General features: G+C 42.1%; 1 protein-coding gene across 4 annotated transcripts in view; it reads left to right on the top strand.

Moving 5' to 3' along the window:
- The window catches only part of LOC144260769 (sodium channel protein type 5 subunit alpha-like), a 263,536-nt gene that overhangs the window by 178,916 nt on the left and 63,057 nt on the right, over nucleotides 1-21,563 (top strand). For 3 of the 4 annotated variants that reach the window (XM_077809502.1, XM_077809501.1, XM_077809503.1), the window contains exons 18-20: nucleotides 1,880-2,000; nucleotides 17,924-18,078; nucleotides 20,385-20,558. In XM_077809502.1, the coding sequence (XP_077665628.1) occupies nucleotides 1,880-2,000; nucleotides 17,924-18,078; nucleotides 20,385-20,558 (450 nt within the window). The remainder of the gene's footprint in view (nucleotides 1-1,879; nucleotides 2,001-17,923; nucleotides 18,079-20,384; nucleotides 20,559-21,563) is intronic. The other variant, XM_077809504.1, reaches the window with a different exon arrangement.

Here is a 21,563-nt window from a genome sequence, read left to right as displayed (position 1 = left end):
TCCATTCCCCGTACAGATCCTCAGATCTTTGTCCCATGTCTTCTGAAGCCACTATTGCTGTTGCTTATTCTTTAAATGCTTCTCAAAAGCACTATCTATTCTACTTTAACTACTCCCCATCTGCCTTTCACACTGGTGTATTTAATGCTACCCCCTAGATCCCTCCCTCCATTAACTTCTTTATAGATTTCCTAATTCTTCAGTATGTACTTTCCAGAAATCTAATGCAATTGTACTGCTGCATTCTGTGAATCCCTTACTCCTCCCATGCTGAACTCCTGTGGGTACTGGTACCAAACTGAGTCTGTTCTCGCAATCTGACACTTTCTCTCTACTGGTGAGAAGTACATCCAAAATGGTTTCTCTTCTAGTTGGAGTTTCTACTTTCTTTATCATAAAGTTGTCTTGTCATGTATGTAACTTAGGAAGCATTTTAACAATCCATGTTTGTCTGTGTTTACAACCCAACAGGGAAATGGGCAAATAAAATCCCTCCCGAATGGGTACCCAGTGGTTCTGACTGCGCTGAAAGTTGGTGCAGCATTTTTTCCATTCTTGTTCTCATCTAGTCTTGGTCGTCTCTAGACACTGAGCCATTCTCATATTTTCATTCTGAATAGGGATTTTAGAAGCGTTGCCCAATTAAGTCCGTGATTAACTTTATTTTTGCCCTCTCTCAAAATGATATTTTTCTGCTTTTTAATTGTTTGTAACCCTTTTTCACAGGGAATTCAGAGAACTGTAAACCCTGTCCAAGACTATGGCCTGTGGGGTGTTGTAATTAATTGCAGATGAATAGGTTTCGTCCCACTTTGTAAGCATTTCTGGAATGATCAATCTGGTCCATTTTAACACAACTTTAGCTTCTGCTTTAATTTGGCTGTAGATTTTACATGGTACATTGGAAAGCAGAGGACTCATTTTCACATTAATAATAAGTATTAAAGTTGTAGTTCATCTGTTGTTTAACTGCATGATCATCTTCATTAAAAATAGTTTGCATACACATCCCACCTTTCACCTGAGTATCTCAAAGTACTTTACGAGCATGGGTAAGTGTTATGGGTAAGTCATCTTATGGATGGACATAATAGCATTAAAAACTGAGGCTCAGATAGGTTCAGTGGTTTATTAGAAATTACAGTGAGTCACTGAAAGAATAACCTCTGCCTCCTGACAGTTATTGTTTTGTATTATTGTATTGCCTGGTAGACCCTAGCCAGCATTGGAGCTCCATTGTGACAGGCACTATTACAACACATCATATCACACACTCTGCCCTTTAGAGTGTATACTCTAAACAGACAAGACAGGTGATGCTTCAGGAAAAGGGATTATTATCCCCATTTTACAGATGAGGAACTGATATGTAGAGAGAGGCCGTGTCACCTTGGGCAAGTTTCTGAAACTCCCAGACCCAGGAATGAAACAGATCTCCTAATCGAGTACCTTAACCACTAGACCACATTGCCTCATAATAGGGTTGCATGCTCTGTTCCAGTGCATGAGGTCTGAGGAAAGGACATATGTCACACAAAAACTGCTAGGGGCTCTCCCAGGCTAAATCTCAAGATATGATTATGTCACAAAAAAGAGCTTTGTTTTAATGAATGGGTAAAGTTTTAAAATAATACCTCTCAAGTTTTATCTTATGAATAATTTTGTTGTAGATAACATGGTGATGGCCTGACAATAAACACGCAGAGGAACAGGTAGAATTATTATCACAGATGATGGATGCTATATACAATGCATGGCAGTTTTTTCCTGTTGTAATTCTTTGCTGAGATATTGTTCAGCTGAATTCAAAACACAGCAGCTTCCTTAAGGGAAAATTGATCAATTTGTTCTCCTCATCTTTGCCCCTGTTGCCCACAAGCTTGATGAAATCAGTCTCTCTGAAGGGAGCACAGTGGATTTGGGAAATTCTGCAGAGCTACTGGAACAGATCCCTGACCTGGCTGAAGAGTTAATGGAACCTGAGAACTGTTTTCCAGAAGGTAAGGACCTGCTTACTTCACTGTGATTATAAAGTGAGAATGCTCCTGTTCTCCTATCAAACATGTCTCCACATTAACACCAAGGTGTTCTGGCTACTTGCATTAGTATTTCACTGATGCACTTCATTTCACAGATACTGTTATGCTCCAAACACATACGCAATAGGCAGCAGTTACTTGTTAACATTTGTCTGTGAATTTCTAAAGCCTGATAAGACTGGAAGCCTAAATTGCTGCACAGCTTTTAGCTTGATAGGCTTTTTGCATCATACTTTGTGCTGTGCAGCTTATTTTATGAAGTTGTTTTGACCTGGCTTTGTGTCTTCAAAGACGTGTGTGTACTCAGAATTGGTACAGAACTAATCTGAGCTCACTGGAAAGTAATGGGTTAGTAGATACCACTTAGAAAGTTCATGATTCCCAGGGATTGGTTTGTATTTATTTTCCTGGCTGCTCCTTACTGTTGTTTGAAAGTAAGTAAAATGTACTGTAAATGACATTAAGATTAGCATGCTCGCTAACTTTGATCTGACAGATAGTATGATACAAACGGGACATTCAAGTAAATTATATTAGATAGTATTCTAATGCTTTTATGTATCCATCTTTAATATCAAAATATGCCAGCATTTTACCAATTTAAACTCCACCCATCACTGAAATGCTGGGATAAAGCACAACAACTGTATTGAGAGCCCTTAGCTTTAGCTAAATCTTTGAGAGAAATGTCTCTCACATACGGTTTCTTCTCAAAGTGAGTTTCTATTCCAGTTTTGATTTTTCAATTAGATTCCACAGTTCCATTAGTTCTTTGTGGGGGAAAGACGGTTAGGTGAATTTTAGTTAATCAGTGAATTATATTCCTTTGAAAATTCAAGGAGTATTATACTCAGAAACAGGGCAGCACAGATGGGATCAGACAGGGATAATTTCCAGGGTATTTGAGAGCATGTGAAATCAGCAAAAATATGTGTCTGAGTGTGAGAGAGATGATTGAATGAGGTAAGGGAGCCCTGCAGGGCTTACAAATGTCTCTAGGACCTAAATATTTTCTTGGCAGCTCTGCTTAAAAGCAATAGTCAGAGAGTAATGCAGTTAACTGAAGATAGCATGCTGCTATGCTGCAACTATTCCAGTCAATACAGTAGATTAGATGTGGTGTTTCCATTCTCTCATAATAGACTTCTTATTGAGGCCAGTGAGCAGTGAGCCCGATTCCTTACTGAAAAGTTGCAATTATAATTGCACACAAAAATCCTACATTAAAAGAACATTATTAGAGTTGCAAAGTCAAGCACTCAAAAGTTAGGGTGCCAGAATTAAGGTTGCTTATGCTTCATGGTACAATCTTTAATTAGAAGATAACTAGGGCCCTACCAAATTCACAGCCATGAAAAACGCATCACAGACCATGAAATCTGATTTTTTATGTGCTTTTACCCTGTACTGTACAGATTTCATGGGGGAGACTAGCATTTTTCAGATTGGGGGTCCTGATGCAAAAGGGAATTGCAGGGGGGTCACAAGGTTATTTTAGCAGGGTCGCGGGATTGCCACCTTTACTTCTGTGCTGCCTGCAGAGCTTGGTGGCTGGAGAGCAGCAGCCATTGGCCAGGGGCCCAGCTCTGAAGGCAGCATCCCACTAGCAGCAGCACAGAAGGTTGGCAATACCGTACAATGCCACCCTGACTTCTGCGCTGCTGCCTTCAGAGCTGGGCAGCCGGAGAGCGGCGGCTGCTGACTAAGGGCCCAGCTCTGCAGGCAGCAGCGCAGAAGAAGGTTGGAAGTACCACACCATGCCATCCTTACCTCTGTGCTGCTGCTGGCGGCGGTTCTACCTTCAGATATTAATGGAGATAATAAATATTCTCAAAACAGTATTCTGCTGTAAGGTTGCAGAGGTCACAGTTTTCCTGGGAGTTTGGGTGGCTTGTTTAAGCCAGCCATATTAGCTGCAAATAGTTGTATGGTGTGGCTACTTTTAGAGAGAGCTTTAATTAGCCAATATTTCAAAATTCATAGATTCATAGATACTAAGGTCAGAAGGGACCATTATGATCATCTAGTCTGACCTCCTGCACAACACAGGCCACAGAATCTCACCCACCCACTCCTGCGATAAACCTCTCACCTATGTCTGAGCTATTGAAGTCCTCAAGTCGTGGTTTAAAGACTTCAAGGAGCAGAGAATCCTCCAGCAAGTGACCCGTGCCTCATGCTACAGAGGAAGGCGAAAAACCTCTAGGGCCTCTTCCAATATGCCCTGGAGGAAAATTCCTTCCCAACCCCAAATATTGCGATCAGCTGAATCCTGAGCAGGTAGGCAAGATTCACCAGCCAGATACCCAGGAAAGAATTCTCTGTAGTAATTCAGATCCCACCCCATCTAACGTCCCATCTCAGGCCACTGGGCCTATTTACCATGAATTTTTAAAGATCAATTAATTACCAAAATCATGTTATCCCATCATACCATCTCCTCCATAAATTTATCGAGTTTAATCTTAAAGCCAGATAGGTCTTTTGCCCCCACTGCTTCCCTTGGAAGGCTATTTCAAAACTTCACTCCTCTGATGGTTAGAAACCTTCATCTAATTTCAAGTCTAAACTTCCCAATGATCAGTTTATATCCATTTGTTCTTGTGTCCACATTGGTACTGAGCTTAAATAATTCCTCTCCCTCTCTGGTATTTATCCCTCTGATATATGTATAGAGAGCAACCATATCTCCCCATAACCTTCTTTTAGTTAGGCTAAACAAGCCAAGCTCCTTGAGTCTCCTTTCAAAAATAGCTAAAAATGGTTAACTGAGAATATTCCTAGGCCATTAAAAATGAATCCAGGGTGAGGTCAGTCCTCTGGCAACTAGTAAATTCTAGCTAGCTAGGGAGTAGAGCTGGATGAAATTTTTCAGACTAATAGTTTATTAGCCAAAAAATGCAGCATTGGGTTGACCAAAACTGTCTGTGAATTTGATATGACTATTTAAGTTTCAGCAAGAGAGGCTCACTGCAGAAGACAGAAGGGGTCGGTCCTGGGGCCGGTTTTGTTCAATATCTTCATAAATGATCTGGAGGATGGTGTGGATTGCACTCTCAGCAAATTTGCGGACGATACTAAACTGGGAGGAGTGGTAGATACGCTGGAGGGGAGGGATAGGATACAGAAGGACCTAGACAAATTGGAGGATTGGGCCAAAAGAAATCTGATGAGGTTCAATAAGGATAAGTGCAGGGTCCTGCACTTAGGACGGAAGAATCCAATGCACCGCTACAGACTAGGGACCGAATGGCTAGGCAGCAGTTCTGCGGAAAAGGACCTAGGGGTGACAGTGGACGAGAAGCTGGATATGAGTCAGCAGTGTGCCCTTGTTGCCAAGAAGGCCAATGGCATTTTGGGATGTATACGTAGGGGCATAGCGAGCAGATCGAGGGACGTGATCGTCCCCCTCTATTCAACATTGGTGAGGCCTCATCTGGAGTACTGTGTCCAGTTTTGGGCCCCACACTACAAGAAGGATGTGGATAAATTGGAGAGAGTCCAGCGAAGGGCAACAAAAATGATTAGGGGTCTAGAACACATGACTTATGAGGAGAGGCTGAGGGAGCTGGGATTGTTTAGCCTGCAGAAGAGAAGAATGAGGGGGGATTTGATAGCTGCTTTCAACTACCTGAAAGGGGGTTCCAAAGAGGATGGCTCTAGACTGTTCTCAATGGTAGCAGATGACAGAACGAGGAGTAATGGCCTCAAGTTGCAGTGGGGGAGGTTTAGATTGGATATTAGGAAAAACTTTTTCACTAAGAGGGTGGTGAAACACTGGAATGCGTTGCCTAGGGAGGTGGTGGAATCTCCTTCCTTGGAAGTTTTTAAGGTCAGGCTTGACAAAGCCCTGGCTGGGATGATTTAACTGGGAATTGGTCCTGCTTCGAGCAGGGGGTTGGACTAGATGACCTTCAGGGGTCCCTTCCAACCCTGATATTCTATGATTCTATGATTCTATGATTCTATGACCCTACAGCTCAGAGGTTTGGGCATTCAGCTTCAGCACAGAATCATAGAATCATAGAATATCAGAGTTGGAAGGGACCTCTGGAGGTCATCTAGTCCACCACCCTGCCCAGAGCAGGACCAATCCCCAACTAAATCATCCCAGCCAGGGCTTTGTCAAGCCTGACCTTAAAAACTTCTAAGGAAGGGGATTCCACCACCTCCCTAGATAACGCATTCCAGTATTTCACCACCCTCCTAGTGAAAAAGTTTTTCCTAATATCCAACCTAAATCTCCCCCACTGCAACTTGAGACCATTACTCCTTGTCCTGTCATCTGCTATCACTGAGAATAGTCTAGATCCATCCTCTTTGGATCCACCTTTCAGGTAGTTAAAAGCAGCTATCAAATCCTCCCTCATTCTTCTCTTCCATAGACTAAACAATCCCAGTTCCCTCAGCCTCTCCTCATAAGTCATGTGTTCCAAACCCCTAATCATTTTTGTTGCCCTTCGCTGGACTCTCCAATTTTTCCACATCCTTCTTGTAGTGTGGGGCCCAAAACTGGACACAGTACTCCAGATGAGGCCTCTACAATGTCGAAAAGAGGGGAACGATCATTTCCCTCGATCTGCTGGCAATGCCCCTACTTATATACCCCAAAATGCCATTGGCCTTCTTGGCAACAAGGGCACACTGTTGACTCATATCCAGCTTCCCGTCTACTGTCACCCCTAGGTCCTTCTCTGCAGAACTGCTGCCTAGCCATTCGGTCCGTAGTCTGCAGCGGTGCATTGGATTCTTCTGTCCTAAGTGCAGGACTCTGCACTTGTCCTTGTTGAACCTCATCAGATTTCTTTTGGCCCAATCCTCCAATTTGTCTAGGTCCCTCTGTATCTTATCTCTACCCTCAAGCGTATCTACCACTCCTCCCAGTTTAGTGTCATCCGCAAACTTGCTGAGGGTGCAATCCACACCATCCTCCAGATCATTTATGAAGATATTGAACAAAACTGGCCCCAGGACCGACTCTTGGGGCACTCCGCTAGACACCGGCTGCCAACTAGACATCTAGCCATTGATCACTACCCATTGAGCCCAACAATCTAGCCAACTTTCTACCCACCTTGTAGTGCATCCATCCAGCCCATACTTCTTTAACTTGCTGACAAGAATACTGTGGGAGACAGTGTCAAAAGCTTTGCTAATGTCAAGGAATAACACGTCCACTGCTTTCCCTTCATCCACAGAACCAATTTTCTCATCATAGAAGGCAATTAGATTAGTCAGGCATGACTTTCCCTTGGTGAATCCATGCTGACTGTTCCTGGTCACTTTCCTCTCCTCTAAGTGCTTCAGAATTGATTCCTTGAGGACCTGCTCCATGATTTTTCCGGGGACTGAGGTGAGGCTGACTGGCCTGTAGTTCCCCAGATCCTCCTCCTTCCCTTTTTTAAAGATTGGCACTACATTAGCCTTTTTCCAATCTTCTGGGACTTCCCCTGATCGCCATGAGTTTTCAAAGATAATGGCCAATGGCTCTGCAATCACATCCACCAATTCCTTTAGCTCTCTTGGATGCAATGCATCTGGCCCCATGGACTTGTGCACGTCCAGCTTTTCTAAACAGTCGCGAACCACTTCTTTCTTCACAGAGGGCTGGCCACTTTCTCCCCATGCTGTGCTGCCCAGTGCAGTAGTCTGGGAGCTGACCTTGTTCGTGAAGACAGAGGCAAAAAAAGCATTGAGTACATTAGCTTTTTCCACATCCTCTGTCACTAGGTTGCCTTCCTCATTCAGTAAGGGGCCCACACTTTCCTTGGCTTTCTTCTTGTTGCCAACATACCTGAAGAAACCCTTCTTGTTACTCTTAACATCTCTCGCTAGCTGCAACTCCAGGTGTGATTTAGCCTTCCTGATTTCACTCCTACATGCCCGAGCAATATTTTTATACTCATCCCTGGTCATTTGTCCAATCTTCCACTTCTTGTAAGCCTCTTTTTTGTGTTTAAGATCAGCAAGGATTTCACTGTTAAGCCAAGCTGGTCGCCTGCCATATTTACTGTTCTTTCTACACATCGGGATGGTTTGTTCCTGTAACCACAATAAGGATTCTTTAAAATACAGCCAGCTCTCCTGGACTCCTTTCCCCCTCATGTTATTCTCCCAGGGGATCCTGCGCATCAGTTCCCTGAGGGAGTCAAAGTCTGCTTTTCTGAAGTCAAGAGTCTGTATTCTGCTGCTTTCCTTTCTTCCTTGTGTCAGGATCCTGAACTCAACCATCTCATGGTCACTGCCTCCCAGGTTCCCATCCGCTTTTGCTTCCCCTACTAATTCTTCCCGGTTTGTGAACAGCAGGTCAAGAAGAGCTCTGCCCCTAGTTGGTTCCTCCAGCACTTGCACCAGGAAATTGTCCCCTGCATTTTCCAAAAACTTCCTGGATTGTCTGTGCACCGCTGTATTGCTCTCTCAGCAGATATCAGGATGATTGAAGTCGCCCATGAGAACCAGGGTGTGCGATCTAGCATGGCAGACACAAGTTCAAATCCCTCCTCTTCATTAGGTGGAGGGTGAATTGAACTGGATCTCCCACATCTTGTGGGAGTGCTTGAATGATGGGGCTACCGGGCAGGCACCACTTCTTTCTCCAGTGGCATGGTGAATGGCATTTCAACCCAAAACGTTTTTGTTTTGTTTCATCAAAAAAACCAAAAAAATTGTGATTTGGTTCAGTCCAAAATGAATTTTCTTCTTCAGCCAGTGGAAACATTCTTGCGTCCAGTTAGTGTGAAAGCAGCATCCGCTCAGTGCCAGCTATTTTGGCATTTTTTCCTCCAGATACATTGCAACACTATTGTGTTGTTACTTCCACTGGAACGTGCTCTATCTGTATTGCTAGGAGAATTGCAACTGGTGCATTGTCTTCTGTGTCTCAGAGAAGGTCATTCAAAGAGAACCTCTGGTCCCAGTTTTCTCCTCACTCCGAGTCTAAGAGGGGAGCAATTTCTCTTTGAGCACCTTCATGTGTAAATTTCCCAGCTATAGACTCTTTAAACTTAGCTGTAGGCTCAAAAAATATCTTCAGAGGAATTGCTGGAGTGGATGCCCTGCTCAGCAAGCACTTAGTACCAACTAACAAGATCTCCGTTTTGTTTTGCTTAAATCATTGACTTCCATGAAAGTATATGATATCCACCACCTGATGTTTTAGCAACAATTAATGTAGATGTCATGGCTGGATAATTCAGTGGCAAGGTGAAATAAATCTGAGTATCATCTGAATAGCAGTGAAAACTCAAGTTACAATCCCTAATAGTTGCAGCTAGTGGCAATTTATAAATACAAAAGAGAAAAAGGACCTCCGATACATCCCTGAAAAACACTGCAGCACAAATCTTCAACTGACCCATAAGGTCTGTCACCAGATGATGTTTCAAATATGATTAAAACCAAGCCAAGGCCAACAAAAGACCCTGAACATGCCAACAGGATACAGTGATTAACAGTGTCAAATATTGCCAAGAGGTCCAAAGAAACTAGAACAGAAAGAGACCTGGATTGGTTGCATTCAGTTGACTGTTGGGTGCCTTCCACACAAAAATCTTTGTATTATGGTGCAATCTGAAACCTGGGAGAGAGAAAGTTAGTAGTTGACTTTGAATGACTCTTCAAGTATTTTAGATGGAAAGCACCAGTTTTGAGAGTAGACTAAAGTTAGACATCTCCTCAGCTAGTGAAGTTGGCTTTTCCCACATAGGCCTTATTATTATAGCATGTTTAAAATGTGATGGAACAATTCAAAATTAAATGGATACATTCACAACCTTGTATTTTTAAATGTCCTCAAAGAAGGGAATAGGGGTGGAGGGAATCTCCACCCCTGTAGTCTGCAAACCCATTTGCACTGAACCATATGGGTAAATTGTGTCTTTGTAACAAGCCCATGTGTGCATTATCCCAAGAGCAGCCCAGGACACAGATTGTGATTCAGAGACCCTTTTTCTGGATTTGGGGGTGGAGGGGAAATTGCCCTGTGCCAGCCACTATCTGGCGCAGCCTGCTGCCCCGGATTTGCCAGTACAGCTGTGCTAGCCAGTGCATTTATGGAGCAACAACTCCACCCAGTCCTGTCCACATGCATGGGAGGGAGGACACAGTGGGTCTCTGCAGACAATTGGGAGTGCCTTGCACCTCATCTCCTCTTCTGCACATGTCTGGCCATAATCTGGCCCATAGCAACCCTGCTTGGAAAAAATATGTTATTGCAGAGTTCTAAGTATATGACTGTAGGAGTTTATATTTTTGGGGAGTTCTATGGCCTATGTTGTACTCAAGGTCACATTAGATTATGACAATGATCCCTTCTGGCCTTGGAATCTATGAATCAGTGAATCACATCAATGCTGGTACATCCTTACATGTTCTACAGCAGCCCAAATTTATTGTTCAAATATAGTAAACTTTTATTGTGTTGAAAAGTGAGTGTAATTAGGACCTTATGCCAAAAGGTAACTACAAAATGGCTTTAATGAAAATATATCAATAACCAAATATAGTTTACCAAATATTACTCAAGTGCAAATTATTCTGTGCCATGTCATGCAAGAAATTAATCTGTTTTCTTTATTTACAACAGATAATCAGCCTCCCAGTCCAACTGATGGAGTTTTGACTGTTGTATTTGTATTTAAATGTATTTCTAGGTATTAAATAACTGTGGATTTTTAACAAAGGGTCTACAGAAAGCCTCAGTGTGATTACAAATCAAGTTTTTAGTGTGACATCATGCTTGTGTTTTAGCCTGTAAGGTAATATATTAATATAATATAGCTCACTGTAATGAAGATACTTGCATCAGAATGCACAAAGGTAGTGACACTGGGTCTGATAGCTCTATAGTTTCTAGTTATCTTAACAGAAGATTTGCAGATTGGAAAACTTGAATGCAAACAAGAATATTTACACTAGCTGCATTGGAAATTTGCTATTGCTTTTTCCATAATTAATTTGTCATTATTGCAGACATTTGAGTAAGAGCTTTCTCTCTTACAATCTAGCACTGCCTTCTACCTGTAGCTGCAGTGAAGTCTGCTGTGTAGCACACATACACTCTGCTCACACTCTACTCACAGGAAAGCTATTGTCAGGTCACAAATTTAGCATTATGTAATTTATGATTTCACTACAGGAGACCACAGTGGGAGAAGGGAATAACTCAGTAGTTATGAAAAGCAGACAAAAAGTAAATGACATTATGTTAGGCTAATGCATTTGGAAATGTTCCCAGGTGAAAAGGTCCCTCTTTTAGTCAGAAATTACATGCACTGTTCTGATATGAATTGAAAACACAGCCATTGTTCTTGGGCCAAATTCACCACTATACAAACCAGTGCAACTTTATTGATTTAACAGGCACTGTCTTACACTAGCAATGGATTTGGCCCTCTCTGAGGTTCTGATTTTGCCACTCTATGCTTAAACTACTGTATGGGAAACCAATGAGGCAGCAAGGTATATGCCCAGAGAAAGAAATGTCGGTGCCTAAGGAACTTCTACTGCAAAAACTTTATTTAGCTGTCTATGCGGTTAGATGGCAGCTGAGTGGGAGTTTTATGAATACTAACGGTGCCTAAATCTGGGATTTAAGTGCCTAAAGTGTCAGTTAGGCCTCTAAGTCTCTTTTTGTCTCTAGAACTAAGTGCCTAAATCACTTTTGAAACTGAGACATAGGCTTCTACAGCACTAAGGCATTTTTGCAAATGTTTCCCTTAATCTTTTCCTTGTGTTCCTAATGGACAGATATTCACTTGACACAAATCACCATCACTGATCACCCTTTTAGCAGTGTCAGCCAGAAGAATGGAATGGCTGTGGAGACTGAACTAGCCTTTTGCCCCAAGACAAGGCTTTAGGAATGAAACATTTGATGGGGTAGAACCTTCCCTCATTCAAGCTGTACCTGATTTGTAAAGAGGTAGAGGACTTCAGTCTCCTGTACCATCAAACTGGCATCTTTTACCAACACTAAATTCTTTTAAAATATTTTATTAATTTAATGTTCTTAAAATTGGACCTGCAATTGATCAAGTACCAGAATAAAACTATACAAGGAATAGTCTGGGCTGTGCTTGTGCAGAGCTCTGTTTGTTGGAGACATTTGGAGGTGGGAGGAATGTAAGCTGAAATGGTCAAGAGGCTACGGCAATCACGTCACAGCTGCCCACTTCAGGATTACCTTAGTGGAACTTTCCACATTGACATGCCCTTGGCAGGTCCCTTTTATGGCTGACGACGCCCCCTTTCCAAGTACATCCTTTCCTTCCCATCTCTTGATGACTATCATTTCTATATGCAGTAACACAGCATTCCAGAACATTGCAAGATAGCCTGAATTGTCTTGTTTGACCATTTCTTTTACACTTCAGATGTAAGTTAGTAACCTACACCATGTTTTAGCTACTGAAGGATTTGGCATATGATATTTTATTACCTTAGGGACTGATCATGCTTCCATTGAACTTAGTAGCAAAAGTCCCTTTGTCTTCAATATTGGGAGCAAAATTGGGGTCTGTATCTTGCTTTTCAGAACCATAGTAATTTCTAGGGCATGTCTCCTCTAGGAAATCTTATTGTATGTTAAGTAGTCTAATTAGTTGACATGATGGTGGCAGATTATCATAGATAAGGTAAATTATGGTCAGCTCCTCTCAGTCATGAATTCCTACTGAAGGCAAACCTGAAGACGCAAGAAACAAGCTTTTAAACCAGGGAGATGGGTTTGTCCATTCCCATTTTACACCAGGCTTTCTGGCATAGCAGACAGTTGTCAAGAATGTTAGGAAAAGCCAGTGTGTTGAAGGATGGGGATAGTTGTGTGTGTCTCAGTTTAGGACAACTGTACCTGTATTCCCCCCTTGTATGGTCCAGCAAGGACACCCATTCTTAGGTTTCTGACTCCCCAGCCATTGCCTCTCTTGGAAAACACGTCTCTCTTCCTCTTCACTGGATTATTTCCAGGCTGCAAAGCCTCCTGCCTACACTGTGAATTCCCCAGCAAAGTCAGACTGCATAAGCCTGCCGGCTTTACTTTTTTTCTCAGAGATGGTAAACAGTGTAGTTGCCCACAGTTAAGCAACCACACTTTTAGCACTTTCTAAGCAAGCGCATTTATTCTTGAGGTAAAAGTATTACAGAGAAAACATGTTTAAAGCAATGAAAGAACCTACACCAGAAATCACCCCCCTGACTCCAAAAAGGGCTCTGGCCAGTGAATAGTCCTTCATATCCCACCCAGGGGTTTTCCTGTGCTTAATAGTCCATCACTCCTTTTGCTCAGAACATGAACACTCACAAATCCGTGAGTTACTTCTTTATACAGTTTTGAGGTCTTTGATCTATCCCCATGTAACAGGTGATCTATAGACAAAAGGTCTTGCAAAGGTTAAAAGACTGAGTTCTTGCTTAATTGGAGTAGGTGCATTTGCTTTCCCCTCCACCTAGAGATTTCCTGGGAAAAAGTTAAATAACTCTTGTGTCAGCCCATTGTTTAAAAGAATCCATTTGAGCGCATAACGTTTCCAAAGACATGAGTCATGTCTCCTAAACAAGTTACATACAATCCCAGAACAATACATAAACATTTTCATTTTAATAGAGTGAGCTCATAAGATACTTAAACTTATTTAACGAAAGAGCAGTAGAGCTGCCCTACTGGGTCAGACCATGGTCCAACTTGCCCAGTATTCTGTCTCTAACAGTGCTTGAGGAGAAGTGTACAGAACAGGGAGTGATCCACCTCTGGTTTACACTTCTAGCTTCTAGTAGTCAGAGGTTTAGGGATGTTCCGATGATGAGGTTGAATCCCTGACAATTTTGACTAATAGCAATTGATAGATCTATCTTACCTCAACTTACTCAGTTCTTTTTTGAGCTCAGTTATACTTTTGGCCATCACTACATCCCATAGCAATGAGTTCCACAGGTTAGTTGTCCATTGTGTGAAAAACTACTTCCTCTTGTTTGTATTTAACTTGCTGCCTATTAATTTCATTGGGTGACCCCTGGTTTTTGTATTGTGCGAAAAGGTAAATACACTTCTCTATTCACTTTTTCCGCACCATTCATGATTTTATAGACCTCTGTCATATCCCCTCTCAGTCATCTCTATTCTAAGATGAACAGCCCTAATCTTTTTCATTTCTCCTAGTATGGAAGCCATTCCATACCATTGACCATCTGTGGCAGGGCACTCCAGGGGAAGCCCTAATAAGCTCCTGCCACTCCAGGTCCAATCGGGGGAAATGGGTTGGGGCTGGGCCACTGGCTAGGACTGGCCTGGAAACTAGCCACACCTGCCAGCCTTGTTAACCGGGGCAAAAAGCTTGGGCGTGAGTCCGAGGAGGGGGGGGGGGGGGCGGGGCGGAGACCAGGATGGGAGAGTAGGCTCAGAAGGAGCCAGGAGCCTGTTCCCCTGTTGCCACTGAGGCCTGTGCTAGGCCAAATCTATAAATAATCTGTAAATAGTTGGAGCTTGGTGGTGGGGACCGGACACAGGAATAAAGAGCACGGGTGTTGCACCAGCTTGCAGTGGTCCTGACTCATCGGGGAGCGGGGCCAGGAGGCTGAACCTAGCGGGGCACCGTGTGCACCCCTGTTACACCATCCTTGTTGCCCTTCTCTGAAACTTTTCAAGTTCCACTATAGCCTTTTTGAGGTGGGGTGACCGGAACTGTACACAATATTCCAGGTGTGGATGCACCATGGATTTATATAGTGGTATTACGATATTTTCTGTCTAATTTTCTCTCCCTTTCCTGATAGTTCTAACATACTGTTAGCCTTTTTGATTGCTGCTGTGCATTGAGTAGATGTTTTCAGAAAACTATCCACGGTGACTCCATGATCTGTTTCTTGGGTAGTAATAGCTAATTTAGACCACATCATTTTACACGTATAGCTGAGATTATGTTTTACAATGTGCATTACTTAGTGTTTATCAACATTGAATTTCATCTACCATTTTGTTGCCCAGTCACCCAGCTGCTCCCCGTAGCTCCCATTGTCCGGGAACAATGAACCACGGACACTGGGAGCTGTGGGCGGCCGTGCAAATGTAAACAAACTGGCGGCCCGCCAGCAGTTTACCCTGACGGTCCGCAGGTTGCCCACCACTGATGAAAACTGCCCATTTATTCCTACTTGTTGTTTCCTATCTTTCAACCAGATACTGATCCATGAGAAAACCTTCCCTCTTGTCCCATGGCTACTTAGGGCACATTTACACTTACAACGCTGCATCGGCGCTGCTGCACCACCTTCCTGAGAGGAAGTAGCTATGTCAGTGGGAAAAGCTCTCCCGCCAAAATAGCGCTGTCTACATGGGGTGTTAGGCTGGGATAAGTATGTTCCTCAGGGATATGGATTTTTCACACCCCTGAGCAATGCAGTTATACCGATATAGGTCTGTATTGTAGACCAGACCTTAGTTTCAATAAGAGCCTTTGGGGAGGGACTTTATCAAAGACATTCTGAAAATCCAAGTACAGTATATTGACTGGATCACCCTTATCCACATGCTTGTTGACTCCCTCAAATAATTATCATAGATTGGTGAGGCATGACATCCCTTTACAAAAGCTGTGTTGACTCTTGCCCAGCAACTTGTGTTTTTCTTTGCGTACAATGATTCTATTCTTTACAATCATTTATATCAATTTGCCTGGTACAATAGACTCACCAGCCTGTAATTGCCAAAATCTCCTCTGGAGTCCTGTTTAAAACTCGATGTTACATTAGCTACCTTTCAGTCATCTGGTACAGAGACTAATTTCAGTGACAGGTTACTACAGTTCTGTAATTTCATTTCTTAGTCCCTTCAGAACTCCTGGTGAATACCATCTGATCCTGGTTACTTACTACTGTTTAACTCACCCATTTGTTTTAAAACCTCTTCTACTGACCCATCAATTTGGGACAGTACTTCAGATTTGTCACCCCAAGAGAATAGCTGTGATGTGGGTATCTCTCCCATATCCTCTGCAGTGAAGACTGATGCAAAGAATTAATTTAGCTTCTCTGCATTGGTCTTGGTCCTGTCTTTCTTGAGTGCTCCTAGAAAGTGTTGTCTAGTGGTCCCACTGCCTGTTTGGCAGGCTTCTTATTGACAGTTTTTTCATCTTTAGCTAATTGCTTCTCACATTTTTTCTTGGGCTGCCATATTATACTTCTACATTTTACTTGCCAGAGTTTGTACTCCATCCTATTTTCTTGATTAGAATTTGACTTCCAAATTTTAAAGGATGCCTTTTTGCCTCTAACAGCCTCCACTACTTAGCTGGTTAGTCATGGTGGTATTCTTTTGGTTCTCCAACTGTCTTTTTTGATTTGGGTATATATTTAGTCTGAATCTCTATTATGGTGTTTTTAAGTGGCCTCCATGCCGCTTGCAGGCATTTTACCCTTGTGACTGCTATTTTTATTTTCTGTCTAACTAGCATCTTCATTCTTGTGTAGTTCCCCTTTTTAAAGTTAAATGTCACTGTGATGGAGGGTTTTTTTTTTTGGTATTTCCCCCTCTACAAGGATGCTAAATTTCATTACATTATGGTCACTATTACAGAGCAGTTCAGCTCCGCTTAGGACTAAATCAAGCATTGCTTTTCCCCTTGTGGGTTTCAGGACTAGCTGCTCCAAGAAGCAGTCGTTTATGGTATCTAGAAATGTTATCTCTGCGTCATGCCTTGAGGTGACATTTACCCACTCAATAGAGGATAGTTGAAGTCACATATTATTACTGAGTTTTTTGGTTTTGTACCCTCTCTAACCTCCCTTAGATCCCTTAGTATTTCATAGTCACTTTCATTATCCTGGTCAGGTGGCCAGTGTATATTCCTACTGCTATACTCTTAACATTCAGTAAGGTTTGTCCAGGATATTGCAGGAAATTGCCAAACCTGTTACACTTTGTATCTATTTTAGGTACTTATATGGACCTTCTTTTCTTTAGTATCTGAGTGCTTCACAGTCTTGAATGTATTTATCCTCACAACACCCCTATGAGGTAGGGAACTACTATTATCCCCCCTTCACAGATAGGGAACTGAGGCCCTGAGAGTCAAAGGGCTTGTCTACAGTTGAAAGGAGGGTTCCCTCATCACAGGAGGTAATCCACCTCCTTGAGAGGTGGTAGCTAGGTTGACAGAAGAATTCTTCAGTCTATACAGGGACATAGGTGGGTTTAACTATGCTGTTCAGAGGTGTGGATTTTTCAGACCCCTGAGTGACATAGTTATGCCGACCTAATTTTCTAGTGTAGGCAAAGCCGAAGTGACTTGCCCAAAGTCACACAGAAAACCTGTGGTAGAGCACATTTGAACTCAGCTCTCTTGAGTTCTAGGCTGGTACCCTAACCACTGGGCCACACTTTCTGTCTGAGGCCTGAGACCTTTGTACTTCGGAACAACCTACCCTCACCTCCCTTTGATCAAATTGTCTTTTTTTTAATTAATAACTTCTGTGGTACCTTCATGCCAGGAATCTGCCATCACCAAAGCTGAGAATGGTATTGAGAGTACTGGTAATATACTGCCAAGAATCATTAGATCGATCCTGCTACACTGTTTGTGACTAGACAACATAGCATGATAGGCCTGGTAGCACTGGTAAAGCATTACCAGTACTCCCAACACTATTAAAAACTAGTGGAAGGAAGCTCCAGAAAGAACTGACATCTTTAAGTGGTTTTGATCGTTCTTTGGTACTGGGGTAGAAGCAGGAGTAGATAAGGAGAAACAGAGAAGAGGATGACAGAAAAAAGAAAGAGGAAAGAGTTTGCAGCATCTCGGAGCTTTCTAATATTCTCAGGTCTGAGAAATACACATGGTGGTCCCTGGGCATTAAATATTCTTGACTGTTTCTTTTTTTTTTCCCCCTTTCAGTCTGTGTCCGATTCTTCCCTTGCTGTTCAGTGGACACCACAACATTTGCAGGCAAAATTTGGTGGAGGCTGAGGAAAACCTGCTACAGAATAGTTGAGCACAACTGGTTCGAAACTTTCATCATATTCATGATCCTGCTAAGCAGCGGCACACTGGTAAATTTAGCATAATCTCTCATTAGGTTTAAAGTGTATGTGTATCTAAAGGAAGGAGATGATGGGCTAGTTACATTCCACTTCAGGAAAACTCACCCCTTGCTGCTTATTTCCCTAAAGATGGTTAGTTTGGGAATAAAACTTGTCTTATCCCTTGGTAAATTCACTGTCTTGTCTCAACATTTTACAAAGATATTAACTAAAAACTTAAGGCCAGACCCTTCCACTCTTCCTCCCATGCAGTAGTACTTTACTCCATGAGTAGTCCAATGGCAGCCAAACACCACATGAGTTAGGGGAGCTCAGAGATGGAGCAGTAATTGTGAAGATTGTCTTCCTCACGTGTCGGTTTCTTGAGGACCGGACTGTTGCATTCCGAAGGAATGTTGGGAGGTTGCCCTTTGCTGGCTTTCACTAGCTCAGAGGGACATGAATCTCTTTCTTAATATGTGACCCAAATGTTCCTTAGAGTACAGGGTTCAGAAGCAGTCCAGGAAGGTCGGGCCCACCCTCCCTTTCTCTTATGCTGGCGGGGAAAGGGAGAGATCTGAAAATATTTTTTCTGTTGTAAAATGGGATTACCGTATGGAAAGGATTGAGAACTACACCTTTATTCCTTCCATACATGTGATATTACCAAACTCAATCAATTCTGGCTGGATGATTATTGCTCTGAATTCTACTTTGGGATCCTCTGCCACAGAGGTTTCACCCCATACTCAAATTATCTTTTATGCAAAGTAGGATGAGAATCTTTGGCTGTTCTGAATGCTAGCATTCGACTTTTGGCTTATGTGTATTGGGCTGATGAACCGGTTTGCTACTGTATCTGGAACAATGATACAGCCTCTGTATACACAGACTGGGTTTGGAATTGATTACTGTACCATTCATTCATCCCCAATTTTTCTTTCCCTTTTGTGTTCCCCACAATCCACGTTCAGGTAAAAAAAGATCAGCACATTTGCAATTGTTCATTTAGGCCCTGATCCTGCAAGCACTTCTGCACATGGGTGACTTTACTCCTATGAGGAACACTACTGAAGTCAACGGGACTCCTTGCAGATGTAAAGTTAAGCATACGCAGATGTCTTTGCAGGATGGGGGCCTTATTTTGTTATTTAGAAACAACGTGCTAAAAGCTCTCCGTTGCTAAACCAGTTCAAACACAAGAGAGTATTGTAAATTTAGAATATAAAATATCAGTGTCCTACTGCTTAATATCTGGTTAATTTAAAAATATTTTCTCAGGGAAAAAAAGTTAAATTATGAGCAAAATCCTATGTGTTTATTTTATTTTTGCCATGCCTATTATTTCATATCTTCAATAGATGTTGAATGGGGTAGTAATAGTTTGCACTAGCTCTGTGCAGCATAGCGCTTTTTCCTTGGATCTCAAAACATTTTACAAATGTTAACTAAACCAATCAACAGGCCTGGGAAAGAAGTATTATTATCCCCAATGTACAGATATGTAAACTAGAAATAAGGGTTAACTAGCTTAGCCAAGGTCACATAGCCAGTCAGTGATAGGGTAAGGAATAAAACGAGAAATCACCCTAATTACCTGTCCCCTGCTCTATGCTCTATTCCTTTAAAAACATGGTCTCCTAGAGTGAAGGGGCCATATGATAATGCATTGATAACACTGGTGTAAAAACTCTTCTGACTTGATCAGACTGAATATACTGTTTGGACTGTGCTGGGGAAATCTGGAAAATGGTTTTGGAATGTTTTGTAATAAATTAACCCCCTAACAAGCTATTAATACTCAAAAAGCCTGTGTGGAGTTTATTTGAGAAGCCCCTTGAAGAAGAAGGAAACCGAGGCAGGGCACCTCAGGCCACGAGGGCATGCATGGGAGGCAGTCACTCAGTTACAAAGATTTTCAAAAGTGCATAAGGGATTTAGAAGCACAACTCCTGTTGCCACATGAATGCTTTTGAAAATCTCCCCCAAAATCAATTTGCTGTATAAAAATAAAGGGAAATGAATACAGCCTTCATGCCCAGGATTTCCTTCTATTTAACAGTCGGGTTATCCAGAAAAGATACCTGCATTATGTAAATCCTAATATTTCTGCTTGGCTACCAAGATACAGTTTTAAGTGCATCTTCATCAAGAAGAATTGCCTACAGGAAAACAGATAGTTACTCATTACATTTAAAAATACAAAATATACATTTACTATGGCTTCTGGTATAAGTGACATCAAATCAAACAATACTGTAGACTTGCACTATAATATGAACATTTTCCACTGCAGTACTGCAGAGCAGTTGTAAAGCAATGCTTTGTACTTCCAGGCATTTGAAGATATTTACCTTGAAGAGAGAAAAAACATTAAAACCATGTTGGAATATGCTGACAAAATTTTCACTTACATCTTTGTCCTGGAGATGCTTCTGAAATGGGTGGCTTATGGCTTCAAGAAATATTTCACCAATGCCTGGTGTTGGCTTGACTTTCTAATTGTAGATGTAAGTATCACTCGTGAAATATTATGTTCGTTGTGTTGATTATGCACCATGCAGGAATGTAGATGAAGTTAGATGACATTCAAATTCATAGTGATGACTTAAGATGTTTACAAGCTGTTATGACTAACTGCTCCTTTCAATGTGAAACAATCAGCAGAAGTACTTATGTGAATTCATTTGCCATGGAGAAATCTCAGTGTAGCATAATAGCAAACATATTACTACATTTCCCTTTCTACTTTATTGGCATAAATAAAATGACCTTCATCTGTTAATGTTAACCAGGCTCCCTCTCTGTCCTGTTAGGTCTGCCAGTACTTGCACTTGTAAAATGACAGGCATCGTTCTGAGGGTAAGAAACAATCTTACATGAACCTAGATGTAAAATGCAAGGCTTGGTATGTCATTGAGCATCCTCTGGCAACCAGGGTGTCAAAATGAAAAGCAGCTTTGTATCATTACGCAGAGGTGTTACTGTGCTAATTTAAGTCACACTTCATTTTCAGTCATAAGAACTCACTCTGTCTCTTAGCATTTCCTATCTCATTCCACACTCCAGGCTCGCACCAGGTCTGGTTACCTCTGACTGTGCGGCACATGACCTCAGCCCACTAGGCTTTCAGCAGATTAGAGAAGCTATCCCCTGGCATGGTTTCCTAGGGAGGCTGCCAGAGGTACATAACAACATGTCCAGTACCATCTCCCAAGTATTTACCAGTGAAGGAGTCCAGGAGATGAAGGCATGAAAAGTTTTTTAGGACTGAAAGTGGCTTCTCCAGTTCAAAGTCTTACAAAAGAATCTGATTCCCTCATGCCTTCAGATATTGAAATTTGCCATTCTTAGTTTTCCTGACAGGGAAATCCTTAAAACTAGACAGCAAGGCCGAATAAAGGCAAGCCCACACTACAAGAATGATAGATCCAGATTTTTACCCTTTCTTCCCGCCAAGTTCAGGGTCTTTGGGTGCTGGTACAGATAAGGACCAGCTGCAAACCATGTAGATC

The sequence above is a fragment of the Eretmochelys imbricata genome, chromosome 2, assembly GCF_965152235.1.
Source record: "Eretmochelys imbricata isolate rEreImb1 chromosome 2, rEreImb1.hap1, whole genome shotgun sequence".
NCBI lineage: Eukaryota > Metazoa > Chordata > Testudines > Cheloniidae > Eretmochelys > Eretmochelys imbricata.
Note: the sequence above shows the minus strand (reverse complement) of the source record. Positions and strands in the feature narration are given on the sequence as shown.